The sequence below is a fragment of the Eptatretus burgeri genome, chromosome 15, assembly GCF_056783735.1.
Source record: "Eptatretus burgeri isolate ZD-2024b chromosome 15, Ebu_testis_v1, whole genome shotgun sequence".
In the NCBI taxonomy this organism is placed as follows: Eukaryota; Metazoa; Chordata; class Myxini; order Myxiniformes; family Myxinidae; genus Eptatretus; species Eptatretus burgeri.
In genome coordinates, this window is record NC_140975.1 from 39,194,179 (window position 1) to 39,218,693 (window position 24,515).

Here is a 24,515-nt window from a genome sequence, read left to right on the forward strand (position 1 = left end):
TGTTTGAAAATCATATGCGATGGACACAGATGGCTGTGGATTATCTTATCACACTAGAAGTTTTTTTTATAGTAAATAACTACTGCACTCATTTGGTAAAATGCTGAGTAATAGTTACCCGGTTGTGTGAGTCCCCTTCATCTGAGGCTTGCTCGTCATGTTTACAAAATGATCGTACAGCTTTCTTGAATTGGAATGTTTGTGACTCTCCTGTGTTCGAAACGTTGTGATGAGTGAAATTGTGTTATCGGATGCGTTTCCTTTCGTTGCCCTTTCCAATACCTAGTGTGCTTGCGCAATGATGCTGCTGCAGCGATGATGGCTGGAAGGTCACTTCATGGATGAAGGAGTACAGGGATTCCAGCAGGGGGGGATCGAGCATGCCTGGATCATCTACTTCTTACCAACAACTCGACTAAGGTATGAACACCTGGTCACTACACCTCTTAAATTTCTGATGTCACCTCAAAGTGCCAAACTCACGACCTTCAAGCGTTGATTTATGTGATCTTTGAATGATAAAGGAAATCTATGCGTATTCCTTACATTTTGTGTAATGTGACAGACATTATCTGGCGAGTTAGGATGAAAGGCTGGAATTTCTACAAATAAAACGGTTCTTTATTCGTGATGTTTCATTATTACCTCCACCACCGAAGATGGATGGAGGTTAAGTTTTCACTTTCTGTCTGTTTGTTTTTGTTACTCGTGAAATCGAACATTTTTTTTTCAAGTACATTGGTCAGTTGATTTTGTTATTCTGTCTGTTTGTCTGTCAATCGCCTCCAAGTCACAATTTTAAACCGATCGTCATGAAACTTTACCAAGTTCGACAAGTAGTCTCAACTGAGAAACCTATTGATTTTTAAGGTCAAAGGTCATCTTGAGGTCAAGTTTCTAAATTCGTCATTTTTTTTATCCGATTGAATTGAAAGCGGAAAAGTATTTTCATATCGGCTTCCTGAATTCAAACCACCAATGAATTTTGAGGTCAACCTCGGCAAAACGGTCAACATAGGCCGAAGGTCAAATTCGGTGAGATTTACAAAATCCTCAATTTTCATCCGATTGACTTGAAATTTGAAGAGCATTTCTATTTCAGGTCACCGAATTCAACCAGCCAATTGTTTTTGAGGTCAACATAGCCCAAAGGTCAACAACTTAGGTGAGATTTCAATCCTCAGTTTTCATCCTATTGACTTGAAATTTGTAAAGGATTTATGTTTTAGGTCACTGAATTCAACCAACCAATTATTTTTGAGGTCAACAACTAAGGTGAGATTTCAATCCTCAATTTTCATCCAATTGACTTGATATTTGAAGAGGATTTGCATATCAGGTCACAGAGTTCAACCTCCAATTATTTTTAAGGTCAAATTTGTTTTATGGATTTTGCAAATATGCTCTGCATGATGTATTTTTCTGGTTTGTCTGTATGCAGGATATCTCAAAAACTTGTCGAATGATTCAGATGAAACTTGGCGGACAGGTTGGGTGTGTGACAAGGACGAATTGATTCGATTTTATGTGAAGATCCGAATCGGGATCTGGATACGAGAATTATTTAATTTTTTCAAGTGATTCTCCACCATTGAGAGATCGGGCCAAAAACGATATCTTACTGTCTCGCATGATATTTCAAAAATTTAATGGACCCGATATGTTCTCTTAGATCAGGCATTACATGGCGGAGGTTTACACGTACCTGGCATTACGAACCACTAACCCAACAGCAGGCTTTTCAGAAATCCTTCATGATATAGTTATAGTTTCATATTTCATTAAAGTTCCCTCGGAATAAAATATACAGAATGAAATATGAAACGTTGCTTGAATCACAACCCAGTGCCTCATTTTATGCGAAGTAATTGTTTTCTACCTTTGGTGTGAAATGTGCTCTTGCCTCCGGGCTGTGAAGAAGAAGAAGCAGAAGACGAAGAAGAAGAAGAAGAAGAAGAAGAAGAAGAATAAGAATTACTCTTTTTGACATCTTCAAATGTTCGGGCTGCAGAGGCAGTTTTCCATTGGTCAGGGGACAGACAATCCTGGACGGGTCGCCATTCTGACGGAGGATACTGAAATGGCTCATTATTGCTGGTAAGCTGGTATGCTCATTTTGCCGACCTCGGTGGGATGACAGGCTGAATCAACCCCACCTGGTGTTAATTCAATGACCAATGAGGCTCAAACTCAGGACCCGAGGATCCCAAGCCACCACCTTAACCGCTGAGCCAACACCAAGCATTGATTCTGGGGTTTTGGAATTATTTGTGATGTAACGTGAGTGTATCTATAAAGTATGTACTCTAACAGATGTCCATGTCAGTGAGATATGTATATCTATAAAATACGTACGTACGTATGTAAAATACGTACGATTGGAACGTGAATCGAAACCACAAAACTGAAAAGGCACGCTCTATGTATGAAAACCTACATCGCCAATACATCGTCTACTCGGCACAACCACAACCACACAAAACAAGTCCTGGCAAAGGGTCTGCGAGATCTGATTGCAGGTTCTCGTTTCGTTTTGTAAAACGATCGTACCAAGTCTTGCGGCCAGGAAGAGGGTTCGTGATGAAACACTGAATAAATGTGCATACGTAATAAATAGACGGCACCAAAATGGCGCTCAAATCACAGGATTCTAAAACGAATGGCATGAAATGTACCGATTTTGAAGCCACATGTTGTTGCAGAGAATGTAAAAAATTTATTGTTTTTACCACCGTCATATGGGACTCCCAGTCGAACGTCCATCCGGGGAATGGCACATTCAACGTCCATCCGAGGAATGGCGCATTCAACGTCCATCCGATGAATGGCGCATTCAACGTCCATCCGAGGAATGGCACCTTCAACGTCCATCCGGGGAATGGCACATTCAACGTCCATCCGAGGAATGGCGCGTTCAACGTCCATCCGAGGAATGGCGCGTTCAACGTCCATCCGAGGAATGGCGCGTTCAACGTCCATCCGAGGAATGGCGCGTTCAACGTCCATCCGAGGAATGGCGCGTTCAACGTCCATCCGAGGAATGGCGCGTTCAACGTCCATCCGAGGAATGGCGCGTTCAACGTCCATCCGAGGAATGGCGCGTTCAACGTCCATCCGAGGAATGGCGCGTTCAACGTCCATCCGAGGAATGGCGCACACATATTGATGAATCAACTTGTCTGTCAAACACCGGGAATCCAGGATGACAGTTTATACTTCCTGAGTCGGGATTCGAACCCAGGCGAGACAGCTTGGAGGAGACGGAGGAGAGTGTGCGGACCTCTCGGACGTCCTGCCAGACCGATCAGGTGTCCCAATGTAGATTACAATGTTTTCTGGTTCGTACTTGCAACGAAGAGCTCAATGGGAGGGTCAGTGTGAGGGGAGGTCAGTGTGAGGGGAGGTCAGTGTGAGGGGAGGTCAGTGTGAGGGTCTGTGTGGGGAGTTCAGTGTGAGAGGTCAGTGTGATGGTCAGTGTAAGGATCAGTGTGATGGTCAGTGTGCGGGGAGGGTGAGGGTCAGTGTGAGGGTCAGTGTGCGGGGAGCATGAGGGTCAGTGTGCGGGGAGGGTGAGGGTCAGTGTGAGGGTCAGTGTGCGGGGAGGGTGAGGGTCAGTGTGCAGAGATGGTGAGGGTCAGTGTGCGGGGAGGGTGAGGGTCAGTGTGCGGGGAGGGTGAGGGTCAGTGTGATGGTCAGTGTGAGGGGTAGCACCCCCCCCCCCGAACCAACTGGCCATGGATTTGTTTTACTGGAAGATCGAATTTTACCGATTGCTCTGCGACTGCGGTGCCCCCAGGGTTTTCCGCATATCGACAGGTCGTAATTGAGATCCGGGACATCGTGTAGTCGATGGTCCCCTCCCCTCCCACTATGGTTTCCCTACCCACCCTAAAATCCCAGTCATCCTCTCCACTCTCCCTCCCCAATCCCACTTTTCTAACTCCGCCGTCACGACCAGGACAATCCAAAGTTTAAATCAAGGGGAGAAGGGTTCACATCTGGGCCGCCCTGTCCCGCAGTCACACCTGAACCCTTGGTTCATGATTCCGCGATCTCAGGTTCGAATCCCGTGTCGTGTTGACACTGCGTCCATGGTCGGTGCCTTGCAGGGGGAAATGGAGGAGGTGGGGAAGGTCAAATCCTTCAGCCGCCACATTCGCATATGTAATAAATAGATGGCCCTTGATCTGAAGACGTGAAGAAGGCTGCAATAATGTAATAATAATAATAATAATAACAATAATAATAAAAATAATGGTGTTAAACGGCCACGGGAATCCGGCTCGGAGCTCCCGCCCATAGCCCGTGCTCTTCCCACGACCGGGCTCAGCACGTCCGTGCATCAGGTACCGCCCTGCACGGTGGGAGGCGGCACCGCTCGGCGGCAAACATCACAAACCGTGCCATGGGGTCCTAATCGAGCTCCTCCGCACGGACAGCCTCCAGGTGAGCACCCTTAAGCGCCGGGACTCGGTACCGAGGCACTTTAATTCGGGTACACAGCACGTGCCCCGTACGGGAGTCGCGCACGACCGCCGACACGTGGTGCCCTCGGTTATGGCTGCGGGTAAGACACGTGTAAGACCGGCTCTTGTGTGAACTGTGATACCCCCATCCTCACAGGAATTTTGGGACCGGGGGGGAAGCGACCCTGTTGGGTATGAACAAACTACTGTGGCTCGGAGGGAGAGACTCGTGGAGTAAAATTTTCTTTTGAAAGAACATCCGTGAAAGGTTCGAGACGTTTGGCGGGAAAGTTGGTCCGTAGGAAGAGCACGTCCACGGAGTTGGGTGCGGGGTCCATTGTGGAGTTTGGTGCGGGGTCCATTGTGGAGTTTGGTGCGGGGTCCATTGTGGAGTTGGGTGCGGGGTTCATTATGGAGTTGGGTGCGGGGTTCATTGTGGAGTTTGGTGCGGGGTTCATTATGGAGTTTGGTGCGGGGTCCATTGTGGAGTTTGGTGCGGGGTCCATTGTGGAGTTTGGTGCGGGGTCCATTGTGGAGTTGGGTGCGGGGTCCATTGTGGAGTTTGGTGCGGGGTTCATTGTGGAGTTTGGTGCGGGGTTCATTATGGAGTTGGGTGCGGGGTTCATTGTGGAGTTTGGTGCGGGGTCCATTGTGGAGTTTGGTGCGGGGTTCATTATGGAGTTGGGTGCGGGGTCCATTGTGGAGTTGGGTGCGGGTTCATTATGGAGTTGGGTGCAGGGTTCATTATGGAGTTGGGTGCGGGGTTCATTATGGAGTTGGGTGCGGGATTCATTGTGGAGTTTGGTGCGGGGTTCATTGTGGAGTTTGGTGCGGGGTTCATTATGGAGTTGGGTGCGGGGTTCATTGTGGAGTTTGGTGCGGGGTTCATTGTGGAGTTTGGTGCGGGGTTCATTATGGAGTTGGGTGCGGGGTTCATTGTGGAGTTTGGTGCGGGGTCCATTGTGGAGTTGGGTGCGGGGTTCATTATGGAGTTGGGTGCGGGGTTCATTGTGGAGTTGGGTGCGGGGTTCATTATGGAGTTGGGTGCGGGGTTCATTGTGGAGTTTGGTGCGGGGTTCATTATGGAGTTTGGTGCGGGGTCCATTGTGGAGTTTGGTGCGGGGTCCATTGTGGAGTTGGGTGCGGGGTTCATTGTGGAGTTTGGTGCGGGGTCCATTGTGGAGTTGGGTGCGGGGTCCATTGTGGACCAAATGATGAGCTTGGTTTTTGCGATGGCAATCTGTGATGTGATTAGCAGCTGGTTCTCTAATTGTCCTGACGATGTAGTTGGGGGGGGGGGGGGGTAACGAACAGTGATCGATGTTTGAGCCGAGGTTGTTACCCCGTAAACAATTGGTTCCCTCTGTCTGTCGATCTACAGACGTCAGTTTACGATTGACGAACCTCCATTTTAAGCAGGACTTTCACTGAATTTGGCAAATTCTACGGAATCTCATCCCGAGCAGGCATATCCGTAGAGAGGAGTGAGATCTAAAAATGTTTAGTCTGGTCTGTGGCAGTCGGACAAATTTGAAAAGCATTCCAAACAGGAAACTTACTGTTTTGGGGGGGACGTCATAAAGGACAGAAACAACAGGCACGAATAACTCACGTCACATGTGAAATAAGGCGGTGGGAAAGACGCTGCATCAATAGCTGTGAACTCCTGAAAAAAAAAAACTTCTTTTTTTTGGTCCTACAGCCTTTAAAACTTTTTAATTTTTTTTTCATTTGACTTGTACGCTTGAACAATGTACAACATTCTTGGCACTTCCAAAAACCTCCAGTTTTGCAGTACTTTTGACAAAATGTTACGCCATCTCAACCAATCAGATTTTCCGCTCACGCTCTCGGTGTTTGGGAATATTAAGATGAAGGCAAAAATACAGCTCGTAGGACGTGTAAATTGTGCTCGGAAATGCAAATCAAGAGTTTAAAAGACCGTTCCCATGTCCTTTATCTCAACACCGTGTGTCATGTGTTCTATGAACTCTCGAGTTGATTTTCCACTGATATTTGTCGATTACGCGCACATTATGAGGAATTCAGGCCTTATTTTATATAAACTAGCATATAAGACCCGTTGCTTGGCTGATGGGAATGCTGATCCTTACTGAAATGGCTAATCTATGGGGAAAGAACAAGCAACGGATTCCTGGGAGATCATGCCCGTGTGGGGATGACCAGCGTCGTAAGCTGGCGTTTGCAGTTTTGCCACGTGTGCCCATGTTCCCATACACACAAACCTTCCTTCCTTTTTAAAAATTTTTTTTTTTTTGCATCACAAACCTTCCCTGGAGTTCCCTGAATCCACTGTCGTTGGTTTCATTGAAATCCATTCTCAAGTATAGCATGATTACAGACATACAGACAAACAGACACACTCCATTAAAAATACAGACATGACAGAAGTAAATAGACACCATGATTTTGAAAGAATTTATGTTTTGAACATTTGAAGTATATTTGATCCATTTTAATACATACACTTGTATTTGGTAACTTGCCATTTGCAGATTTCAACGCTTTTACTCTTTCAGGCAAAGAACTAACGAGTTCCGAAATTTTCTCTCATCGGATTTCTGCCCAGGTTTACAGCTTGATCACTAAATCTTCACAAAATCAGATAAACCTTCACGCAAAAGATTTATCAATTCTGCCCGTGATGTTGGTTTCCTGGACTTTCTCCGCACAGCTCGATCCAATATGTCCCAGAGGTGTTCAATGGGATTCATGTCAGGAGACTGACTTGGCCGTGGAAGTTGCTTGATCCCATTTCTGTCCTGCCATTCTTTGGTCTTTTTTGCAGTGTGGCATGGAGCTCCATTTGCCATGAATGGAGTGTTGTTTTTGACCATCTGACCAGTGGAGAAGACTGGGAGAAGTCCATCCTCAAGGATAGAAATGTATTTCGTTGAGTTGATGTTGCCAACCCACTCCACAAGTTCTGACCGACCAGCGCTCCAGATTGCTTCCCACACCATCACTGTGAAAAACCACCGTGTTTGACAGTTGGCTGCAATCGGTTCAAAGAGAACTTTGGACTGGGAAGTCTCCAGACCCACACGCTTCCACTCTCAGAAAATTGAGCAAATTGGGACTCATCTGAAAAAATGACAGCTGCTAAAACTCCAATAGTCTGGTGGCCATCTTGTCGGCCCACTTCTTTCTCCTTTGAATGTTGGCTGGTCTAAGAAGAGGTTTACTCCTAGTTACTCTCCCATAGTAGCCCAGTTGATGAAGGGACCGCACGGCAGTTCTTGAGTTAACTTGGACCTCCTCTGCTGCTCTGCAACATCTGCTGCCTTGCAACGGGGAGTTTCTCAATGGACCGCTTGACAGCTCGAAGACACCTCTCTGAGGGCCCAGGTCGACCAGAACGGGAATCCGTGGATTCCTTGCCTTCGCTGGTGAATTGCACAATCACCCGATTGACCGTAGAAAGCGGAATGCCAAGGTTCTGCACTATCTGATGCTGGCTGACTCCACCTTCCGATTAGCCAACAATTCGTCCTCTTTGAAAACCGGAAAGGTCGTGTACTCTCTGGGTTCGAGGCGTAGTCAATTGTCATACCAGACCCAGGAACTCGTTTCTGCAAATAAATAGTCGAATATTCGTACAAATCACTGAGTAAAAGTGCATTATACAGATGAAATGAAGAAATTTAAGGTGTCCATTTTCTTCTGTCATGTCTCTGTACAGTTTAGATATTTACGTATGCACATGAGATACATTTTTCAGTCTGCCACAACTCAGGTATGGAGAATACAATGCAGAGGGGAAGAAGGAAATTCTGTGATTTTTGCTTTCATAATCAATAGATTGTAGCATGTTTTGACCAACAGGTTTTAAGAGAAAATAAATATAAATTAACTTTCACCCTTTAAAAATAAATGATTGAATATCAGCTGATTTTTTTTTTGTTTCTATCCTTTTCTCACCTGTGTTGCAAGATGTAGAGACAGAGACAGAGACAGAGACAGAGACAGAGACAGAGACAGAGACAGAGACAGAGACAGAGACAGAGACAGAGACTGAGACAGGGGAAGTGGAGAGTGGGGGATTCTAGCAGATGTAACGTCTAGTTTAATGTTCCTCAGAGAGATGGCACACACATTCATGTGTGACCCTGCCTGTCGAAATCACCGGAATGACAGTTTATAGCCAGGTCGGGATTCAAACCCAGGCTAGACTGCGAAGAGCGAGCGTGTGTACCTCTTTGCTATCTTGCCATGAGAGGTGATTCATTGCTTTGTTACATCTGAAAACATTTTTTACTCATTGTAATCATGTAATTTATTTTGCCTTCCTAACTCCAGAGATGTCCCTACAGGGAACCGTGTCACAGTATTGCCATCGAAGCTTGAAGAGCACTCGCTTGAGTGGCTTAACCACTCAAGCAAGCACTCCAACCAAATGGTTGAAGAAACTTTTATAAATGAAAGTTTCATTTTTTATATGTATCTATCTATGCCAATGTGATGGGTCGTCTAATGAAAGGTCATACAAAAAGGGAAAACGTGGTGTAAAATGATATTGCACATTTTCAATGAGCGAACCACTGCTCAACGCACCGCCTGAGTCACTGCATGGACAAACACAGGTGAATGGACCCTGAACTTTGTCCAAGTCGATCAATATATTCAGTAACAGATATTGGAGAGCACTCACCAAGTGGTTTTAAAGCACTCAAGCAACCACTCCAACAAAACGGTTGATAAAGAATGGCAGACTTGGCAAGCAATAAGCGATCGCAGATCCGTCACGTTAAACACCTCCCGTAGACACCCAAAATGTCCAACTTTGTCCGAATTGGAGAAATTAACACTTTCATAGCGGTCAGAACTGCTGCTAAGTTCAATTCTGGAGCTTAAATTTTGTAAGTTGGCTTAGTTCAAGAGATTCTAGAGGTTATGGCATGTGTGGAAATTAAATAAAGCCACAAACGCTGCCGTCTCCGGGGGTTTATAATCAGGGCTTCACACAATTTTTAAAATTTGATTCATCAATGAGTACCAACAGAAATGGTTTGCTGCTCATGAAAAACAAGCTCAAATGAGCTAAGATCCTCGTCTTCTTAATGATGACGTCATAAAAACGAATATGACGTCATCGTGATGTATCAGGTTTGCGATAAATTATCTGTGCTAATGCCCGGCTTGATTCCCGCAAACAAAATTCAAACAGCTTGCCTAGTTTCGGGGATAATGGTATAGGCGATTTCCATTAGCGGCAATATTATGACGTCAACTTTTTTTCTAGGAAGAATTTCCAAAATCGGAGATGGTTCCTGCCTGCGCGTGGGCTTTCTGCATATACATGGCAAGTTTCACGAAGATCCGATGAAAACTCTGGGTTGTGAAACAAAAAATAGGAATGATGTCATAAAAATTGATATGACGTCATAGTGATGTGTCATATGTGCGGTAATTCATCTCTGCTAATGCCCTGTTCGATTCCCGCAAACAGAATTCAAAACGCTTGCCAAGTTTCGGAGATAATTTTTTAGGCGATTTCCATTAGCGGAGATATTTTTACATCATAACTTTTTTTCTAGGAGGAATTTTCAAAATCGGAGATGGTTACTGTCTGCGCAGGGTATTTTTACATATGTATGCCAAGTTTCAGGAAGTTTCGATGAAAACTGTAGGCTGTGAAACAAAAAAGTCCACAAGAAGAAGATGAAGAACAACGTGAGTAAGACTTGGAGATCCTCCACGAGGATCTAAAAAATGTTAGCTTTGAACGTACTCGTCTGCTTTCCCAAGCGCCTCTCAGCTTAGTATGCATCTTACTCCTCTATAAGCGCTTTGTCAGAACGTCTGCACCAGACGAGACACTCGCAAGCCGCTCTTTTTTTAATTCCAGATGCTCCTGAACCTCCTCTTCTTCCTCTTTTCTCGCTTGTTCTCCTTAGATCTATTTTTTTATCTTATAAATTATAAACCTACAATATAACTTGTAAATTTTAATGATATAATTTATAAACTTAATTTTGAAATCACAGCATTTCAATTGTCAGAAAAATATCACACAACAATCTTCCCAACACTTACTGAGAAAACCTCCTCTTCTTCCTCTTTGCTCACGTGTTCTCCTTCGATCTAGTTTATTTTTAAATCTGATAAGTTATAATAAAACTTATAAACTCAATGTTGTGCACATCAATCTTGAAATAACAGTAGAGTATATCAATTTATCAGAATTATCATGGAACAATCTTACTTCCACTTGCTGAGAAAACCTTCAACCAAAAGCCTTTGTTGTGCTGTTACGCTTTTGAGCTGTCGGAGCATCTTTGAAGTACTATACGCATTTAGTGTTTTTTTTTTTTACTGCACAAGAGTACCTGAGTACCAGTTATGTAAACTCCTGTTTATAAGCATTGCAATGTATCCAGCAATTTCAAAATAGGTATGAGATGATCAGGCATCGATGATATGAGTGAGGAAAGTGGAAAAAAAAAAAAACTTTATTGTTAAGACACTGTTGCGGCCTTTTTCAAGTCAAGGCATTATTAGATAGGCCCCAAAAAATGATGAATTAAGACCCCAGCGAGGGAGAGCAGGCTGACCAAGGATGAGCCTTGATAAACGATAATTAAATAAGGCCGTTAATTATCTTCAAAAGTGGTGTTTAAATGAGCCCAAACAACCAATTTTCACTCATGCACTCTTGGAGTTCCCTTGGTTTGCCTGCAAAGTTTTAGGTCGCAAGGTTTCATGGTTTTGGTGTTATGGAGGAGACACTGACACATACACACACACACACACACACACACACACACACACACACACACACACACACACACACACACACACACACACACACACACACACACTGACTGACTGACTGACTCAATGGGACAAGTGTGTCGACCAGAGACAAATTGCAGGATAATTTGCAGGATAACGGGGTCTCAGTAGGTGTACTGATGCTCAGTTGTAGAAACGGGAGAGACCATTAAGTGACTGGGCAGCAGAGTTGAAATTCTGTTGGGAAGAGATCCAGATGATGGACTCCACATGACAGAGGTATGAAAGAATGGAGGTGAGCATTGAGCTTAGACGTTGCTATGGGAACAAGGAAGGGGTTTTTGTCAGAACATTTAACCTGGATGTGCAAATGCTGGTTGGAGAAATACAAGATGAGAGGAGGAGTAATACCAGAATAGAGTTGGAAGTTTGAGTGAACTGACAAAATGAAAATGGGGTGAGAATTGAACAAGAGAAGGTGGTTGGAAGGAATGAGAAGTTAATGGAGTGAGAGGAGGGTTTGCAGCACATTGGGGAAGGGAAGTGAGGGTGAAAGAATCAAGCATTTCAATTTACAAACCGAATAAATAAACAACCCCCTTTCCCACAAAATGTCATGTCCTTTTGCTCGAGAATGTGGCGTGTCTTTACAAACATTCGCCATGGTTTTACACGACATTTCTGCCATTTACAAACTTCCCCCTTAATGCCATAAGACTTGTTCTCACCTTATGATGCTAATTCCACCTTCATGAGAGAATTCTCAGAATAGCTGATAAACACCCTCTATCAGTTCTCCTGGGCAGAGTAGTAACATAAATAGGAAATCTCACCATGGTATAAGGCCCGATGTCAACTGTTGTGGTCGTCAAGAATGCTCTTCTAATAATTGGCATCCATCAGCAACTCTGTGCAGGCAAAACATCCAGCTTTGACTTAATTTATGATGAAACAAGTCATCATCGCTTCAACAGAACAACAGGTTTTTTTTTATTAATATAACCTCCACCATCGAAGATGGACGGAGGTTAGTTTTCACCCGTCTGTTTGTTTGTTTGTTTGTTTGTTTGTGAACAATATTATGGAAAAACTCAACGGATTTCAATGAAACTTGGTGGGGGGATTAGGTATGGTCCAAGGATCATGCCATTAGATTTTGGACTTGGTCCAAAGTCCAATATGGCCGCTATGGCGGCCATTTTGAAAAAATATTTGAATTTTTGTTTTTGCATTTCTACATGTTTTTAAGTGATTTCCAACCCCCCAAAAAAATACATTTGTTGGAGAAAAAAAAAATTTTGCAACTTTAAAAAAAAAAAAATTCGATTTTATTAGAAAAATATTTGAATTTTTTTTTGCATTTCTACATGTTTTAAGTGATTTCCAACCCCCACCCCCTCCAAAAAAAATTTGTTAGAGAAAAAAAAAATTGCAACTTTTTTTCAAGAAAATTTCGATTTTTTTGGGGGGGCGATTTCTACATGCGTGTCGATCTAGTTTAGCTTATTCAATCGTGGTGCAGTAGAGTCTGATCCGTTTTGACCTACAATGAATAGGATATCAGGTTCACTTAAGTGACCCAGCAGTATTGGCAGCGGAGGTTTTGCACTCTACCGAGTGCTCCCCCTCTAGTTTTAATAATAAGATGCCGTTCCCTCGGAGATTAAGTTCAAGTTATGGAAGTCAAATATATAATAAACTTTCACCAATATCTGGTGGATCATAACATATCCCATGGAAGTACTGTGCACTGCAGTGATGTTTCCCTCCAATCAAAAGTTGTGATTCAAATAGGTAATGATGCAGTTAACATGGAACGTGTGGTCCCTTGAAGCAGGTGCTTTGCTTTGCCGTCCCTTCATCCAGTCACATGAAGTGAATTTGGAAGGATTGCTAATGGTAGTCATAAGAATGTAATTATTTTTTATTATTTGCATTTTCTTCCGAGTAGGAAATATGAACCACGATCTGTGGTCACCCATAGCGGGTTTTACAAGTATGAACAACTGAGTGTTTCATTAATTTTATTCTTGACTTAAAACACTGATCATTAAACAAGTTGTACAACCCAAGATTCAACGCTTCTGATATTTCTCAAGAAGCAAAGAGAAGGAAAAGGATTAAAAGTAGCTTTGTCATTACTCGTTCAAAATATGTATATTTATCTCACCAAGGTTCATGACGGAGCTTGTACATACATATATCACATGCAGGACAAAGACATCAGTGTACCTTTATTTGAACTATAACGATATTAGTCAACAATGGACAAACACTTTTAGTATATGGAATTTGTACTCGGTTCTGAGCACAATCAGCTTTTCGGTTCAGCTGATAATGCTAAACAGGCCAACCCAATGTTAATGGAAAACATCTTGCACAAGAATGCTTTTGCCAAATTGCTTCTGCAGATCGTGAGAAGAGGAATATATATATATATATATATATATATATATATATATATATATATATATATATATATATATATATATATATATATATATATATATTGTGATTGTAAGTGGAATATTCAAAATGTACGATCTATGACTTTGATGCTAAAAATACTCAGTCGATACAAAAAGGATGCTGACGTACTAAAAAAATATATTCTATCCATCCCTAGTTTGAATCTCAACCCAGCTATGAACTGTCACCCTGGTATTTCACGTGCAGGACAAGGAATCAATGAGAGAGCTGTCCATCGGAAGGACGGCAAGCCGGAGGACCCGTCTGCCAGCACTTTTGTGTGGGCTTTAATGATCCCATTGATGTCTTTTGCGAAGAGTAGGAAGTTATCTCTGGCACTTTGGACAAATTACCCTGCCACCTTCAGTCGAATGCCAGGCCTGGCTAACTGGTTCATGAAAGGCTTGGGCTACAAACGTTCTGCGGCTGACCCCACAAGAAGGTGGGGATAATTGGAACTATTAAAGCAAGTAGAAGAACAATATATGAATATACCCTATACTATCGTGTGCATCTTTTACCCCTTTTTTTCAAAAAGTTTTGACAATCGTATATTGTCCTGACGTTGATTTTGTTACACTGCATGAGGGTTAACTCCAGCACAAATTTCAACTAAATTGAAGCAAATTTAGTGGGATCACCAGGGCTTAGAAATTCCGGAAAATTTGAAGAAAAAAAATGAAACTGGAAGGGCACTCGGGAGAGCGCACATACGTCCTCCAAGCTGATTAGTTTACGTTTTGTATTCCACTGAGAGGCCAGATCTGGATTCGGACCTGAATTAAAATTTAATCGGCTTGTTCTTGTCACCAAACCAACTCATCCACCAAGTTTTGTCCAAATCCGTTGATAATTTTTTGAGATATCGTGCTACATATCGTTTCAGCACTATCGCTCAATGGTGAAGAATCACTTTAAAAATTCTTGGATCTGGATCCGGATTCAGATCTTCACCAAAATCGAATCAATTCATATTTGTTACGTCCCCAACCTGCCCACCAAGTTTTATCCGAATCTGTCAACAACTTTTTGAGATAGCCTGCGACATGTTGTTTTAGCTCTATCGCTCAATGATGAAGAATCACGAAAAAAATTCTCGGATCCGGATCTTCACCAGAATCGAGCCATTTCATCCTTGTCACATACCCAAGTTCTTTACCAAATTTCGTCCGAATCTGTCCACAACTTTTTTGAGATATTTTGTTCACAAACAGAGACAAATGGACAGGAGTGAAAAATAACTTCCATCCACCTTCAATGGCGGAGGTAAAAATCAAATGAAGCAAACCACTGCATAACCATTTTAATTTTTGTATTAACCCATAAATTTCAGCTCTAACATACATCCATATAGGGAAGCTTTAAGCTCAGTTCTCGAAGTTCTTTGCATTCATTCACTTATTCTGATATTTTCCCTTACAGAGATTAGGTATCTCTTTTTTTCCTGCTACTTTCCACGACTTGCAAGATGTTCTGATAATGTTCTTCATTACGCGCTGCTTGGAGGAAGTCCGCACCCATTTCCACTCCCCCTTCAGCCCCATCATTTATGACATTCATGCATGATTTGTTCTTCAAAGAAGCGCGATATGAGTCCGTCTCAGTCCAGTTTTCAACTTCTTCAAACAGAAAGTAATGTTCCAGTTTCAGGTTGTGGAATATGAACCAAGAGTCTGAGCTAACGAGGTCAGCAAGTGATGTTCTATTGCTGATTTCTACAAGTAATTTTGGTTTTCCATCACCTCTACCAAATCACTGTGCAGGTACCGCGACTTCCCAGCTGGTTTGATGGCAAGTAGACTGTCGATTAGACCTTATTTTGCTCCCAAAGGTGAAATTTCGCTGAGGAGTGGACAAAGTGATGAAATTCCTTTCTATGTCTTGGCTGGATTTTTCTCTTCTGGAGGTCTCAGTGGAGGTCATAACGAAGTACCTCTTCTGGAGGACCGAGCGGTCAAATCCCACTCGGCTGTTGATTTAATACCAGGTGGGGTTGACTCTGCCTGTCATCCTTCTGAGGTTGGCAAAATGAGTATCAGCATGCTGGTATGCTGCGTCGGAGTGGTGACCCGTCCAGGATTGTGCCCAATCGTCAAGGAGTCTGCTTAAGCAGCACGGACGCTCTGCACAGAGTATGGTCCCAATGGATGGATGGGTACAAAACGGGTATGCCTCTGAACATTTTATTGGTTGTACTATCATTTTGAATCTGACTCAGGTGGCCGTTTTTGCGAACATAACGAAGCACCTCTCTTAATTGCTTGCTCCACTTGCTAAGCGGCTTGCAAAGCAGTTGAATCAGAACGACCGGCTTGGAAAGCGACACCAAACTGCTTGCTTATGAACACCCCTGTTTAGGGTTCTGTGGTGGACTTTTCTACTGAGGTTTATCTTTGTGTGTGTGACACCTTTTCATGTTCATTTGAAAAGTACGTCGACAGAATAATGTTTGGTCATGCCTTTTTTGGAGTTTTATCAAAAAAAGTGTGCCAGGTACAGATTTTAGAGCTTTTGATCTTCTCAAAAACGGGGGGGGGGGGTGAATATTGTAATCGGCTCCATCTGGCTGTTTGTCTGTCTGTCCGTCCATCTGTATGTCACGCTATCTCCTCTAAAACGGTTGGGCAGAACTTCACCAAACATGGCAGTTATGATCACCACACGGCATGAAGGTGCAAAAGCAGTCATTTTGGCCCCACCTCCTCGGGGGAAGTCAAATGGTCAAATACCAGAAAATGCAATTAGGGGCACATTTTAAAACATTTTAAAATGAAACCTTGTACATGTAATCAACATTGGGAGATGCATGAAATATGCAACAAATTTTTGGATTTGACCCCCGGTTCATACCCAGGGGGTGGGGACTTGGGGTAAGAGGACTCAAAACAGAGGAAAAAAAATTAACTCAAAATTAGATATATTGCTTATTCCTGGTGGAACTTTTTGCCATCTTTCAACTTTACTTTCGGTGGGAAGCGTCGGGATTTGTGATGGCACGCCATTAACTTTATTCTAGTTTTAACTTACAATGCGGCTTCTCTTGGATCGCTTGATTTAAGCAATCCAATTTAATATAAGCTTTGGATTCAGTCTGCTTTTAAGCATTGTTGAAGTTACACCTTCACAGATATGCCAGACTTCCATCAGTTTATGCACTTTTTAAACCTTAAAATTTGTTGATTTATGGAGGTGAATCACTGAATGCTCTTTCTTCTTTGCCTTGACACTGTAATGTTGTAATGGGCAAGAGAAATTTGGCGAGCTGTGCCTGTTTGGATGGGAGGAGGGAACTGGGAGGGAGATTAATCTGGCTGAGTGTTTTTAAACTAGCTAGTTGTTATATTGTTGTGGGCCGGGAGTTGGTGGCGAGGAACGGCTGCCAGGTGGAGCAGTAGAGCCGTCTCCCACCGAACGCTTGGAATTTCAGGTCGTAACCTTCAGACAACTTCAAAGGTTACGGGTCACTTAAGGACATGCTCGCCAATTCTCTGACGGCATGGGGTAGGGTTAATAGCCAAATTTCAATATACCTAAGTACCCACATCGTCAAATTACCGGGGAAGTCACACCCTCTACAGACCTTGGGCGGAACTTGCCATTTACCGAGCCTGAACCGGGTGTAAACCGAGCAGGGATTACCAAGGTCCGTCGGTCCAAATGAACAATTACAGCACGACGGCCTCCCTAATTCCCAATACGCACCGTGCTAAACCAATGAAAGAAAGTGACAGACAACGAGCTGGTACATTGAACAATCGGGGTTTATTTATAAGTAGCATAACCCGCGCTCTGCGCAACATGTTGAGGTGGGTGTGTTTGAGAAAGGAACTGATGCAGAGTATCAGTAGTAATTTTACTTTAATGCAGTAAGTGGAATAAGATTTCACTGTTTCAGAACCATTTTATTTACTTTTTTTGTACCATGCACCTCATATGGTGTTTGAGATAATGTAAGCCGAATATCACGTTACTCGAGCACAGAACAAAGTCGAAGATAGCGCGACACGAAACCACAAAGTCGGAAATAATATATAAGATGGGGCAGGGGAGCACAAAAAGAGCAGAGTTAAACCGACTCTCAAGGAGGAATGCAAGTAATGTACAAGGCACTTAAACAATTGCTACTTTCGACTGGGCCCACAGACACACACGCACACACCCACACACCCAAAATAAATGGTGGCCGCGGCCTTTATTTGGCCCTTCAGCTCGGGACGGAAGGCGAACTGAGGGCAAGAGTCCGCAGTTGCACCTGTCCGCCTCGTGCGGTCTATTCGAACTTGTCCGGTGGAGGGACTCGAACCCACCGCAGCACCAGGGATGAGGAATAGAGTGACGGACGCCAGCCAGTACGAAGGCGGACGAGGCGAGAGACAACGAGGCGACCGGCGATCAAGGCCGAAAAAGCTTTCACGGATCAGACCCAGCCAGCTGGACAGAACGCGCCGATCACTCAACCTCTCTCTGAGGTGGGAGGGATTTTTTTCCCTGGCCACTCGCCTCCTGATTGGATGGTTGCGTTGTGCGATTCGCTGGCTGTCCCTCATTGGACAGGCCCACGGTCGGTGGGGCAACTCCATCCTTCTGGGGGGAGTCCCGATCTGAGGCGATGAGCCTTCTGATTGGACGAAGGGCGTGCCCTTGCCCTCATGGGCGGAGTCAGCTCTGAGGCGATGAGCCTCCTGATTGGACGAAGGACGCGCCCTTGCCCTTGTGGGCAGAGTCTGCTCTGGAGCGAAGGGTCCCACCCGCGTCCGCAGCCAGGAGCACGTGCGTTATGACATCGGTGGAGCGAGGCGACGGTGTCGCCGCTGTTGTTGTTGTTGTTGTTGTTGTTGTTGTTGTTGTTGTTGTTGTTGTAAAAAAATTAACCCGCAGCGCACACATGAAATTCCCCTTCGACCTAAGGGACGGGACCCTAACTATAAACACATGCTTATCGAAATAACTGAACTGCGGGGGCTGCTGACTGTTGTGTGCGATGGCTTCCAGATTCGTAACAATATAACCAGGGCTGGCAGGATTGCCAAAAGGTACGCACACTCGCCTTGAAGGAGTCTCGCCTGGGTTTGAATCCAGACCCAGATATAAACTGTCATCCCGGTGTTTCACAGGCAGGGTGATTCATCAATGTGTGTGCTGTCCCTCGGATGGACGTTAAAATGGCCGTTCCATCTGCCGGAATTAGCTGGTAGACGTTAAAGATCCCACGGTGTCCTTCACGCAGGTAGGCGAGCTATCGCCGGCACCATGGCCAAATTCCAAATTGCTGCTATAACCTCGGTCAAACGTCAGGCCTGACCATTCGGTTTGTTAAACATTTGGGCCAAGTTTGTGAAACTTCCCCTGCCCAAACCCATAAAAATGTGGGAATCATTGTGGTCTTTAAAAAATAAGAAGAAGAAGAAGAAGAAGAAGAAGAAGAGTTGTTATAAAACCGGCATATAACTTCACAGGAATATGCCTAAACTAGTAATACCAGTTAGAGTACTGGTACTCACCAGTGATGTGATTGATCTTTCAGAGGTTTCTCAGTCATTGGTGACTTCCACAGAGTTATTGTGTTTTTTATTGATCTTCATAAGAAATCAATTTGTTTTACTAATTGTTCACCTGCATACTTGGTTGACCAGCTTGTTGAGTTTTTACTCTATTTTATTCATCCATGAATATAATTTACAACTTGTATGCACTGTTATGAGAGCTTAAACCTTTCTATTAGATTTACTGATGATATTTCAATTCCCCTTGCCCCCCCCCCCCACCACTCCTCTCTCTTTCTCTCTCTCTCTCTCTCTCTGACTCTCTCTTTTCTTTCTCTCTTTTTTTCCCCTCTGTCTCTTCAGTGTCTCAAAATGGCTCAAGGCATGGCCAGGACATTGAGACACAGCGAAGACCACACAACTCAAGCTGTTGATGACACGCCTCACATGCTGCTTTACAAAAAGGTCTACTTCTGAATTATCAACACGTCATCCTCTTCACATCCACCGCCCCCCCCTCACCCCCTCCCAACCCTAACCACTTGTAAAATATTCAACTCCTTAAAATCCATCACATTATCATGCCTTGTGACACACACTCTTCTTTGTTTCGTTGGCCACCAATGGATGGTGTCTATTCAAACAGTTTTCCTCTTCGCATCACCGTAACTAGATGAGCGCACTGTGGTTGCAACCTGTGATAATATATATATATATATATATATATATATATATATATATATATATATATATATATATATATATATATATTTCACCTCCTTTGTCCACTCAACTTCCAAATCCTTGCTCATGTCCCATGTGTCTATGTGGTGAAAGCTGGGCCTGAGATAAAAACAATCATGACACACGCTGTAACGTGCCGCCTTCAAAACCTCGAAACGAGTGTTTCCTTATTGTCCCAAAGGATAGCACGGCAGACAATATAAACGATCACTTTTAACTCTTCAATCAATTGACTACCAACCAGGTGAGAACCAGCAACATTACAACAGAAGGAATTTTAAAATGCAATTTATGTAAAACCCTGTGTTAAAATGGGCTAATATCTATCAGGAAGAATGTAACCACAATTCAATCACAATTCAACCACAATTCATCAGTAACTGTAAACCTCCACACAGGAAATTACAAGTCACAGTCAATGCTTAATGAAACCAAAGTTCCACACACATGTTACAATGCAGTTTCAAATCCTTCAAGAATTCTTTACAAAGGCAATTACTCTCTTGACAAAGGCACCTTTACATTCACGTGTTGATACACTCCCTTTTACCAGGATTTGTGCCGGGAACCAACGTTGAGATCTTGTAGCGTCCGAACATGCAATTAAACCTGTTGCCGTGTCAAACTAGCGTGCCGATTTGTGAACCTTTTGCCGTGTAGACGAAGCGAATACGAACATGAATGGTCGTGCAGAAACGGACCTTGCAGATTAGTAGTCAGCTATGAGTGTAGAGCATGTGAGCCTCGCAGGGATGGTCCCGCAGTATGGATCTCACCATGTCTCGAGCCGAACAACGAGAAGGCACGAGGTGGCTGGAGGGACGACCTTGGCGCATGCTGTGTTTGCTCTTCATGAGCACAACCGATTGGCCAGCAGGAGTGAAGCTGTACACCAAATCAGTGGGCACAGTGCAAAAGCTCACAAGACTGTCACAGACTGTCACTGCCTGTCACCCACTCTGCCGTTCCAGAGTTCCAGAGCTCCGTATGCTGCTTGAGCTGGATCTCCGGGTCACCTCCGAGATCACCACCGAATCGCATCTGCTTTTCCTTCCTTCTCATAGCCTTCTGCCGATTGCTCCTTGGCTCACCTTTTTATGGCAAACTCGCAAGGTCAATCTCGTGGCAAGGTGACACTCTGTCTGAATCCAAAGATTGACCACAGCTTACCATTGGTTGAGAGCACCAGTTTTCACAACAAAACTTTCACCCACTGTTCACACCGTGTAATGCCCCTGATGACCAAAGCATTCAGCTTCAACACCGGTCATCTTCAAAACTATCTTGACCATCCGTCTCGATGTTCATTGCCCATGATGCGTACTGATGTCTGTGCACAAATCCTTTGTTCCACTTTACATCTCATTTAATTAATTCACTGAAACTCGAGTTGTCTTTTGTCCCGGAATTATCAGAATCATGTCTTGAACACAAAACTTAACATTTCCACTCATCTAGGATTGAAATAGGATTTACTAATCCGAAACAACACTCACATTACATTCTCCAATCTGTCTCATTAACGTTGTGCTGTGTCTGTCCCACATTCCCAAATGAATCATGAATAAGATTAGATAGATTCTGAATAGGGGACGATTTACTTTATGTTACCTCAGTTTTGTTGTTGTTGTTGTTGTGTGTGTGTGTGTGTGTGTGTGTGTGTGTGTGTGTGTGTGTGTGTGTGTGTGTGTGTGTGTGTGTGTCCCTCTCTTCCTCCCTCCCGCTCTCTCTCTCTCTCTCTGGAAAAGGCGCTGTCACACCTTGACGATTTAGCCAGCAATGGCAACGTATAAAAATGTATGTAAAACGTTGGCGTACGCTGAAATTTTGATGTTTTTTTAAACGTGTTGGTTTAAAAAATTCATAACGTGTTGGTCGTATGTATACCATATTAATAATGGGCACAGAACGTTTCGTTGTCTTATAGATAACTTATACCAATCAATGCTTAGCCTGTTGTCAGTGTTCACAACCTATGCCCAACGATAGTTTAACTTAGGCATAGCGCGCTGCACGTATCGCCGACAAACTCCTGGCGTAGACTGTTAAAAAGCTGCCACTCGCCGATTTAAATCATAACCGCCTGAGAATTGGAAGTGTGAACCACGCAGTCACACCTTGACGATTTAGCCAGCGTATGCCAACCTATGAAAAATTTGCCAAACCAAGATGGCACACGTCGAATACGTTATGGGTAAGTTGTGTATACGTTAAGAGCACGCTGAAAAACGATGAAGTACGCTGTCATATTTCGTGGTACGTTTAGTACATCGTGAAATTTCAAACATGCTGAAAATTTTACGATGTACTCGCCGTATGGCTCACACGTTCCACTATGCTGGGAATAGGTTGTAGGCACGATTTGCGATCGTTGACACACGTCAACACAAGTTCCTTGTAAGTTACTCATAAGTCGAATCACGTCGAGGTAATGTTTAGCATACCCGGAACTTATTTTCTCCGTCAAGGCACATTTTCTTTTTTCTCCTTGGCTCCGTGAAGGCACGTGACGAAATATCTGAAGTTGTTGTTGTTGTTGTTTTTATTATTGTTTTTTTAGTCTATCACGAATTTTAAAATATATTCGGACATTTGCTTTTAAGTTTCGACGTCGACATGACAATATCCTCAAACAGAAAATATTCACAGAGGAGGAACTAAGAATAAGACATGAACAAACTGAAGAGGCAATCGGACGTGACGTAACGGCACGTGACGAAATATCGGAAGTTATTGTTGTTGTTTTTTTAACGCTGCCAATACGCCATTATACGGTAACTGTAAATTAGAAACACGTTCGGTAAGTTCTATGGTCGTCCGGAAGACGTCAATCAAATACGTCTACATACGTCAATATGCGTTGGAGGTACGTTACACATCGGTTCAAAGCATGTTACTCATAGGTTAGAAACAAGTTTTGGGTACGCTAAGCATTACCTCGACGTGTTTCGACTTATGAGTAACTTATAAGTAACGTGCCTCGACGTGTGTCAACGATCGCATAACGTGCCTTGACGTGTGTGCAACGATCGTGTAACGTGCCTACAACACGTTACTCATAGGTTATAAATAAGTTTCGGATACGCTAATCATTACCTCGACGTGTTTCGACTTATGAGTAACTTACAAGTAACGTGTCGACATGTGTCAACGATCGCATAACATGACTACAACTTATGGCCAGCGTAGCGGAACGTGTGAGTCATACGCTGGCATACGTTGTAAAATTTCAAGCATGGAAAATTTGAGAACAACCGCAAAGTACAACGATGAAAGCCAACGTACTACGACGTATGGCAGTGTTTTTCAGCGTGCTCTTAACGTATACAAACTTACCCATAACGTATTCGACGTGTGCCAGCGTTTTAGACAAATTTTTCATCAGTCGGCATACGCTGGCTAAATCGTCAAGGTGTGACAGCGCCTTAATAAACCTTTTGTTCGTAAAAACCTGTACGTGGTCATTGGAGGTATGGGACTTCACCATTAAGCGCAAGTAAATTGGCTTTAAAAAATCCGGTAATGGGCTGATTGGGAAATGCGCTCTTAAAAGAGTTGATTCGTCACAGTTATATCAGAATGAGCTGATTCATCACACGGTCATGGATGGTTTATCCCAATATGGAGCTGTTCAAAAATGACATGATGTCTCACGCGTGTTTTTAGCCGCGTCTCGCGTAGCGAACGTGACTCTAAGAGAGCTCCGCATTGTTCTTCTTCTTCTTTGTCTGGTGAAGACAAAACCTTTAGGACTCGGCTCTTTTATATACAGGATCCGGATCTCCTTAAATACTAAACATCTGTACACATCCTCACATTGACGGTGCCTTTTGAGAGCGTCTATCATGAACTTTTAAATATATTCGGACATTTGCTTTAAAGTTTCGAAAAGTTCACGTTACTATTTAAAGATTATTCCATTTAATGTGTTGTAATTTCGTAAATGCACTATTTTCTCGTCATGAACAGGAGCCTCCATGACGGGTCTCGCTATTGGCTCCATCAAGGCACGTGACGAAATATCGGAAGTTGTTGTTGCCTTAAGGACGCGGCCCTTGGACACATTTGTCCTTGTTTTTTTATGGAGTTGTGTACGGGCTTGATTAAATCTTGCTAATAATTTTATTTTACATATGATTAGATTTTTTTTGGCGTCCCTCATCGTGACTAACACTCGGCCCAAACAAAGTCGATGGAAATCTTGCGCAACGAACCCAGGCAGTGTATAATCAGCACAGACCTTCAGGCCTAATGTGTTTGGCACACTTGAAAACCAAGATGGTGGCAATATCGTTTCATCTGGGTGCCATGATGGATGGAGTCAATCGACAGATGTGGGTTCGATCTGGCAGCTGTCTGACCAATGGGGGCAAATTTCAAAAATCCACCCCCAACAAGAACAACAACAACAACAGCAATGTGGAGCTCCAGTAGACCAGCCACATAACTGGCTTTCTTGCTTATCACAAAAGACACGAGAGTGGCCCTTTGTAGGGCGCATACTTCCACCAAGCTGAAAGTTTACGTTTTGTATCCCACTGATAGGCCAAATCCGGATCTGGATCCTCACCAAAATCGAATCAATTTGTCCTCATCA

At 43.5% G+C, this 24,515-nt stretch overlaps 1 protein-coding gene across 10 annotated transcripts in view; it reads left to right on the top strand.

Moving 5' to 3' along the window:
- Nucleotides 1-4,292: 4,292 nt before the first annotated feature.
- LOC147011974 (regulator of G protein signaling 7-like) overlaps nt 4,293-24,515 on the top strand; it is a 184,594-nt gene continuing 164,371 nt past the window's right edge. For 7 of the 10 annotated variants that reach the window (XM_085857911.1, XM_085857907.1, XM_085857921.1 and 4 more), the window contains exons 1-2: nt 4,293-4,446; nt 19,538-19,639. In XM_085857911.1, the coding sequence (XP_085714037.1) occupies nt 19,547-19,639 (93 nt within the window). In that variant the 5' untranslated portion in view covers nt 4,293-4,446; nt 19,538-19,546. Of the gene's footprint in view, nt 4,568-13,898; nt 14,134-19,537; nt 19,640-24,515 lie in introns of all 10 variants that reach the window. The other 3 variants (XM_085857910.1, XM_085857922.1, XM_085857908.1) reach the window with 3 other exon arrangements.